Below are 8,156 nucleotides of genomic sequence, written 5' to 3' on the forward strand. Positions count from 1 at the left end.
TCTCCACTGCAAAAAGACCAGTTCTTGGCTCTTCTGAGAAACTGTATTGGAGAGGGCCAGAGGATGTGGAAATGACCTGTCAGAAGGGCATTGTACTGATCCAGAGAAGCAATGATGGGTGTTCAGACCAGGATGGTGGGCTGAAGATAGCGAGAGGCTCCAGGGAGGCATTCTAGATGCTTAGGAATTAGGACAGAACTTTGTGATGGAAGGAACATGGAGATGAGAAGGAAGGTGTCCAGCTTGACCCCCAGGTTACTAACCTGCACAGCAGGATAAGAGTGGTCCATTCACTAAGCCAGGGGATCCTAGGAGGTGTGGCTACTTTGAGGTGAAGGGGAAGAGGTCCGAGTGAGGATGCCAAGCAGGTAACTGCCTCCACTAACATACAAACGAGGCCATGGCATTGATGAGATCGGCTGGGGAAAAGGGCCTAGCCCCACGCCTGGAGAAGTCTCAGACGTAGAGGTCACATGGAGGAGAATACAGGAACGGAAATGGAGGTAGAGTGCCCAGAGGCAGGAGAAATAGAAGTCAGGACAGCCAGAATCCTTTGAAGGCCAAAGAAAGACAAGACCCGAAAATGTCATGACATTCAGGCTTATGGAGGCTACAGGTGACCTTAGTGAGACCCAGTGAACAGAGGGATGGCAGCTGGAGAGGATCCATGCTAATATGAAAGAATTATCTGAAGAGTGTGTTCCTTAATTTCAGGATTGTGCGATGCATGAGCATGTGCTATGAACATGCGTAGGAAAGGAGTGTGTGAAAGTCCTTAACATTTTACCTGGGTACTTTTGTTTTCCTCCTTTCAACAGCCTAAATGGAAACCTGATTAAGCCAGAGGAGGCCAAAGTCTATGAAGATGAGAAGCGGATCATCTGTTTCTGAGAGGATGCTTTCCTGTGCATGGAGTCTTTGCCCTGGAGCCTCAGCAGCAAATGCCACTCTGGGAACATCTTCTGTCTCAGTGTCTTAAAGGGACCTGTGGAAGCAGGACCGTCAGGAGTCCACTGCTTCCACGATGCAAGCCAGCTTCCTGTGCAGAGGCTCTGGTCGGCAAACTCCCTAAGTACTTGCTACAATGCTGCAGAAAAAGAATGTGTCTTGTGAGCTGTTGTTACTGTAAATACACTGTGAAGGGACTTTATTGCATACTGTAATTATTTTTATCTAAAGCTAGCAGAATAAAGCTGTGAGCAGAGCAGAGGCCAGCCTCATCCCATCCCAATGCCTGCCATAGGGACCAGCGGGAGCGAGTTGGCCACTGCTGTTTTCACTGAAGAGTTGAGGACATGGCACAAAGTTGGTGCCAAGCTTCATGAATAAAAGGTGCTTGATGGATAAGTATTAGACCTGAAATATTTTCTTCCTTCTCAGCACTTCCCCATCTATAGATACGGGCCCCTGTTCATAGCTGGAGATACTGGGGTGTGTGCAGTGTGGGATTTGACTCCTCCAAGATTTTTGTGGAAACCCATGGCAGGCTTGTGGTGGCTGCTCCATGAGGGTGGGGGTGATATTACCAGATCACTTGTCCTCTTACCAGCTCATTTGGTAATAAAATACTGAAAATACTTACTTTTTCTAACGGGTTAAGTGTGGAGTTTTTGAAGTTCTTGGCCTGTTAAGCTTGTGATGACTCCTGAGCTCCATCTGGTCTCACTCCACAGATGAAGGCTCATGCCTTTATCACTCTGCCATGGTAGGGCTCGAAGGCCACGTTTGACCTCTGCTACCTTCCCTTGGCTGTTCACTGCTGAGTGGAAGACCCAGGTAGGCCAATGGCAAGCAGCACCGAGCTGCCAAGGGTAGCACGTGACACTGGAAAGCTTGCTGGGCCTCCAACGGTACCTCTGAGTTCTGGGAGTCCAAGCCTGGCTTTGTAGAGCAGCCTGTTAGGTAAGGGACCATTGTGGGGGAAACCCTGTACAGTTGGGCAACTACATGGTGGCAGTTCCCTTAATGACGTGATGGTGGTGGTTCCTACAAGGCCCCTCCCAACCCCTGACCTGAGTATTCACCTATAATCACCCCAAAGCAGCAAGTCTCTCCTCACTGCAGAATCTGAGCAACAAATATGCCCAGAAGGAACATAGGAATGAGCATGGCCTGCTGAAGGCCAAAAGGGGAGTGCCACGGACCTCAGACTCGCCAAGTCTCACCAAGAAGCTCACTTCTTAGCAGACAAAATTCACATTTCATTAAACTGCTGAACCTAAACCTTTGAGAGTCTAAAATTTACTCAAAAACTACCGAATGTTACTGCTTTTAGAGACTATCGAAATTAAAACTGCTGCCTCTAGGGAATTAAAATTTGCATGGTATTGACTCAGATTCTATTTGGAAACACTTTGATCTTCTAGATGGCGAGTGGTAGATTTTCTGTTCCTCCTGTAAAACTGAGATCGGGCTCCTAATTGGATGGAAAGGTTCTCTTATTAGAAACAGGTGAGCTTCTGAGCAGAGATGTGGAGATTTCTCCTAATCAAGAAAAAGACAATTGAAAGAAAAAAATTCTGTAGAAGAGGGATGTGACTCTTTCCACAGGACATCTTGGTTGATTTTGGGAAAGAAACTACATACAGCTCCCATATTACATACCTGCACTTGTTTCCTGTCCATGCTGACATGTAACTTCTTAAAAAAGACATGTGGAACCACTGTGTGGCCAGGTGGTATTAGCTCTTTGGACCACCCTAGCTGTGTGGCTTTGGAGCAGTCTAAGACTGTCAGAATCTTGATTTTGTCCTTGAAAAATGAGAAATGAGAGAATCTGACTCAAAAAGTTGAGAGGATTAAATGAGTCATGGAAAGTAGATGGCACAGAACATTGCACGGGGTCCTGCTCAATGTATGGCAGTTACCATCAAGCCAGCGGGTCTCATTTCCACTCCCCGTGGGACTCCCACATTGTCCCCTTCTCAGTCATAGTCTCGAGAAACTTTCCAACAAGGTCAAATACAGGACTGGGAGTTCTCAAATTAACCCCCAAAATACTCAGCATCAAGCTTCCTGCAATATCCTACCTTTGTCAGTGAAAAGCACAGCCTGTAGTTTTCATTATTACCAAAGAGCATACTGCCACTAAGTGTCAACTCACTGAACACAGCGGGCACATGTGTCTTCACTGCACAATAAAGAACAGAGCAGGCGCTGGCACCACCCTACGGAGCCAGGCCCACGAGCCTTTGCCAAGTGGGAAGGAGCTTTCTGCTTGTCCCTATTTTGGTTCACTTCCAGGTGGACCACAGGTCTGTTTGCAGTAACCAATTGCTTACTTACAGGAAAAAAAACCTTGCTCTAGAGCTGAAAGGTAAAATCATGACCATTAACCCAGGTTCACAAGGAAGAATTTTAGTGAAAGTAGAATTGCCTTGTGAGGAGGCTGAGACTCATGTTACCAGGGAACATCCCAGTACTGCTCTCTCAGCCTTAAAATGGAATGAGCTGCACCCAAGACCAGCTTAAGACTCTTAGAGACATTAAGTACTGAAAAGGTTATAGGCCCCTCTGATCTATAATAAAATATTTAAATAGTAAATTATAAAGTAAGTCCAAGATGTTAAACAAGTTTCTCATTTTTCCCATGACTACCTAGGTGCTTTTTCAGGCGAATAACAAATATTAAAGTGTCTCAATTTTTTCCTTGACTTTTTTTGTTATAAAGTGCATTTATTTGTGTTGTCAAAGTAATGTTGTTACCCAGTGTAATGCTTATGTGACCTAAGTAAATTTCTCCCCACCTTAACTCTACCTATCTTTAGGAAACAGGATGTCTGTGGTCAAAAGCTCCCCATCATGACCAAACCAGCCAAGAGTGGTGGGATCCAAGATGGCAGCTAACTTGACCTTTGAAGAACCTCTAACTTCATTATAATCTAATTTCCATGCTAAATGACACTCCCACCAGTGCCATGACAACTGACAATCACCATAACAATGACCAGAAGAAACCATAAAAGGACAAACAAGGGGGACAAAAACTCTGGTTTTGAGAAGTTATCTCATTCCCAGAAAAGACATGAATATTCTTCCCCTTGCTTTTAATTCCCCAACCCCTTCATTAAAGATGCCCCATTAACTTCCTGGCTCTCATGGGGGATATCCTATGTCTGCGATTTCCTGGCTATCATGGGAGATGCCCTGTCTCTCATGGACTGAGAAGTTGATTTATGCACCAGGCTCCCAATTATCAATTCTATGGGCAAATAAAGCCCATAAAATAAAGCCTGGACTGGTAGATACACACTTTTGATTTTGTGTATTGGCTTTGTGGCACCAAACAGGAAAGTACTCCACTTTAGGGGGGATTGGCTTTGTCAATAATGTAACAGTGTTAAACGGAAAAATTTAACATTTATAATAACACAACACTAACACAGCTATTTTAATTTTTGTATATAATCTTCCATGCTTTGCCTACATTGAGAACTTTTTTTTTTTTTTTTTGAGATGGAGTTTCGCTCTTGTTACCCAGGCTGGAGTGCAATGGTGCGATCTCGGCTCACTGCAACCTCCACCTCCTGGGTTCAGGCAATTATCCTGCCTCAGCCTCCCGAGTAGCTGGGACTACAGGCATGCGCCACCATGCCCAGTTAATTTTTTGTATTTTTAGTAGAGACGGGGTTTCACCATGTTGACCAGGATGGTCTCATTCTCTTGACCTCATGATCCACCCGCCTCGGCCTCCCAAAGTGCTGGGATTACAGGCTTGAGCCACCGCGCCCGGCCTGAGACCTCTTTTTACAGTTATAATCACAGGATACATTAACGGTTCTTTTTGTCAAACATTTTCTCACATTGTCAGTCTTTATAATTATCATTTATGATTATATTCTACCAGTTTGAGAATTTGCTTAATAATATTCCAGACATTCAGGTTAGACCTTCAAGTTTCCAGATTGATTGTGGTGGTGGTCACTATAGACACTATTTCTATGGAATTAAAAAAGTCTTTATGGTTATTTCCTTGGAATGAGATTATCAAGACAAAGATTCTTGCTATTAATTAGCTGGGTATAATGATGTATGGCTGTGGTCCCAGCTACTCCAGAGGCTGAGGTGGGAGGACTGCTTGAACCCAGGAGGTCAAGGCTGTCAGTGAGACTGGGTGACAGAGTGAGACTCTATCTCAAAATAAAAACAAAACAAAAAAACCATATCCTTGCTATGAAATATTTTTAAACGTATGTTAAGGGTGTAATAAGTTTGCAAGCAAGTGAAAATTGTAATGTGAAGCCAGCAGTGTCTCCTTTGAATAGAATAAAACTGCCCCAACCGTCAGACCAGACCAGTGTTCAGGTACTGCCCACACATATACATGTGCTATGTCTAATGACTGGCTGCAGGGAAGAATAAATCAACACATCTGTTTTAAAGTGGCACTGTTGAAGGTAACCACTTACTAGCGTGCAAGTGTCAGAATCTTTAAAATCAGTTTTCCTTGATTTAAAAACTTTTTATTTATAAATGTATGTGTCCTTGCTTTGCCTAAATAAACCCAGCCAGATTAACCCATGAACATCACGCCAAATAAAAACTTCTTCCTTCCAACAACCCTATGAAGTAGAATTATTTCCTGAATGAGGAAACTGAGGACCAGTAATATGAATATGTATCTTATTAATCAGGATCTGTATAAAAATGAAAAAAGCAAAACAAAACTCTTCAGGGAAGGAATATAGGCAAATGCAGAATGTTTTGCCTGGCAATATCTAAGACTTCAATCTCCTTATTCTCCCGGTGAGAAAACTGGTATTAGAGAGCAAAAGAGACTTACCCAAGGTCACTTTAATTACTAGAAGAACAAGAACTAGAACACAGGGCTTCTGTCTGGTTTTATTTTCCCTATGCTCTGGTAGAGTTTGTGACCTTCAGTTCACTCTGCAACTGACCACCTTTCTGCCAAACCTGTTACCTGGTGACACAGCACTTTTTTCTTGGTCATTTTGCAAGCTGGGGACCTCTGGCCAGAGACACTCCACCTGGGCAATGCTAAGTCATGCTACCTGCTGCAGGAGATGGCCTGCCCAGGCCAAGTCTGGCTTGTGCACTGGTTCCCAAGTGCTTGTCCCATGCCCAAGAAGAATGAGGATACACTGACAATTGAAGAGTAAGCAAGGCAGGGAGTTTGAGTGATTAAACAGCTTTCAGTGGAGAGGGGATATAGGGGTAGTCCCCCTACCTGGAGGTGGGGAAGTCCCCCACATGGTGGCTCAGTCTGGAGCTTTTATGGGCTCAGAGTGGGAGAGGGGCAGGTCGTAGGTAGTATTGGAAAAGGCAACATTTGACTGGCTAAAAGCATTATGCAGAAAAGGGAGAGCAAAAAGGAATAGAAGTTCTCACTCTGGGTCATGTCTTTCATCAGGGACCAGCAGTCCAGTCTTTCAGCCCTCAGGCTGTTTTTTTGGCTTTAAGGGAGGGCTTCACCTGGGACCTGCCCCATTTGCCTAGGCATTTGGCTGCCTCCTGTCACTATCACTGGTTCCAATTTGCTAGGGCAAGTTAAGCAAAATGAAACTCTTTCCCCAAGGACATGGATCGGGTCTCTTTCATGTTCCTAGGATTTCTTCAGGAAGCCTGATCTTTTTTCCTGTTTCCAGGTGCTAAAACTTACAGGACTCTGGGGTCATGTCTCATGACTGGAGTTACAGGCTGGGAACACCCTGCAGAATGGCAGGTGACATCTTGACTCTACAGAGCCAACAGCTTCATCATTGGCTGCAGATACTCCATCCCCCAACCATGAGACTGACCAAAGGAAATAAATGGGTGCATTCCAGAGAAGTGGAGAAGGTTGCAACTGAGTGACTTTCATCACAAGAGGGCAGCACGTGTCCAGTAATTAATCCATTAGGTAAATGGCCAAAGGATTCAACTGTGCATGAGGTCTGCTGACTGGCACATTGTTCTATTTAAATAAGACTCAAACCAAAGTATATTGTGTTAAAAGCAATTTTAAACCTATTCATCCATGAGTTCAAAGACATCAATAAGTGCAATAATCAGCTGAGGGCACATTAGAAGACACTACTGTGCCAAGTTCTCTGGGGACTGAGGATCTGGGTTCAAATCCCAATGCTACCAGAAGCTGTATGACCTTGGACAAATGACTTAGCTTTTCTGTACCTGAGCTCCCCATCCATACGAGCTTAAAAAACAGTGCTCCCTTTGCAGGACTGTCTGATTGTGACTGAATGAATCAATAGGTGTAAAGCAATTTAAACAGTACCCAGTATTAACTCCTTTTACCTAATGAGAACTTTTTCCTCTAGTACTGGCTTAATAAGCATCATGGATAGGGTAAGAGAAAAAAGGAGACTCTGTCAGGCCATCCTTCCTAACATGAAGAGCCCCTCCACAACACTGCCATTTTCAAACTGATAGCAAGTCCAGTCTTTTAAGCCCAGAGACCAGAAGCCATTTCCAAGGCTGAATGCCTGTGGGATTGGAACTATAGTGTCTGTACTTGAAATTGTCTTCAGTCTCATTCTGTTAAGGAGTCACGTGTCCCAGTGAACACATATCCAGAAAGAAACATGGATTAGGAAAGCCAAAAACCAATTTGCATTTTGATTTGATTTCACAGATGTCAGAGCGCATCATCTGGCTTCCACACTACAGTCATATGATTAAAGGTTCTTTCTTACTTTGATGTCAGCATGTGGTTCTCTTTCCAGCACTCCTTTCGTTCACTGATGAACACTGCTCCTGATTCCCCTGCCTGTAGCAAACAAAAATGAATGAGAGAAGCAGAAAGGAGTGTAGGACAGGAGGGAGACGAGAACAGAACAGAAAGGGAGGAAGGAAGTGTGTGAGCTAATTCCTGAAAGCTTGACTTCCACCCTCTATTGCCACCATCCTATTGCTGTGTCTGGAGACTGGTCTGGTGCCTGAGGCTATCAGCTGCATCCTGAGCACACTGACCTTTCCTGGAGCATGTAAGCGCATCCCCTGCCGAACAGCTGTGGGGGACACAGCTCAGCTGCCCACTGGTACTTTCAGATTCCCAACTGGATAGTCACTCGGTGATGTGTAAGCTCATCTTCCTTCTGCTGAGAAAATGCACTTAGCTTGTTTCCAATTCACTTTCCCAGGAGGACTCACTGGTGGTCAAAACTCTTCCACTTGAATCCTCCAGTCCATTATCGCCC

The 8,156-nt window shown here is 44.5% G+C and overlaps 1 protein-coding gene and 1 long non-coding RNA gene across 12 annotated transcripts in view; one reads left to right on the forward strand and one right to left on the reverse strand.

The window, feature by feature from the left end:
- NOD1 (nucleotide binding oligomerization domain containing 1) overlaps positions 1–1,347 on the forward strand; it is a 56,100-nt gene extending 54,753 nt beyond the window's left edge. For all 11 annotated transcript variants that reach the window (XR_013523899.1, XR_013523896.1, XR_013523897.1 and 8 more), the window contains one exon: positions 819–1,347. Coding sequence is in view for 6 of the 11 variants with exons in the window: in XM_035253518.3 (XP_035109409.3) it covers positions 819–891 (73 nt within the window). In the remaining 5 variants the exon portion in view is untranslated. The remainder of the gene's footprint in view (positions 1–818) is intronic.
- A 222-nt stretch (positions 1,348–1,569) lies between these two features.
- Positions 1,570–8,156, reverse strand: LOC144578339 (uncharacterized). The gene is made up of 4 exons (XR_013523901.1): positions 7,930–8,156; positions 7,653–7,726; positions 2,605–2,751; positions 1,570–1,895 (listed from the first exon to the last, which is right to left on the reverse strand). It is a non-coding gene; the product is annotated as an uncharacterized LOC144578339 (long non-coding RNA).

Source organism: Callithrix jacchus, chromosome 11 (genome assembly GCF_049354715.1).
Source record: "Callithrix jacchus isolate 240 chromosome 11, calJac240_pri, whole genome shotgun sequence".
NCBI classification, from domain to species: Eukaryota; Metazoa; Chordata; class Mammalia; order Primates; family Cebidae; genus Callithrix; species Callithrix jacchus.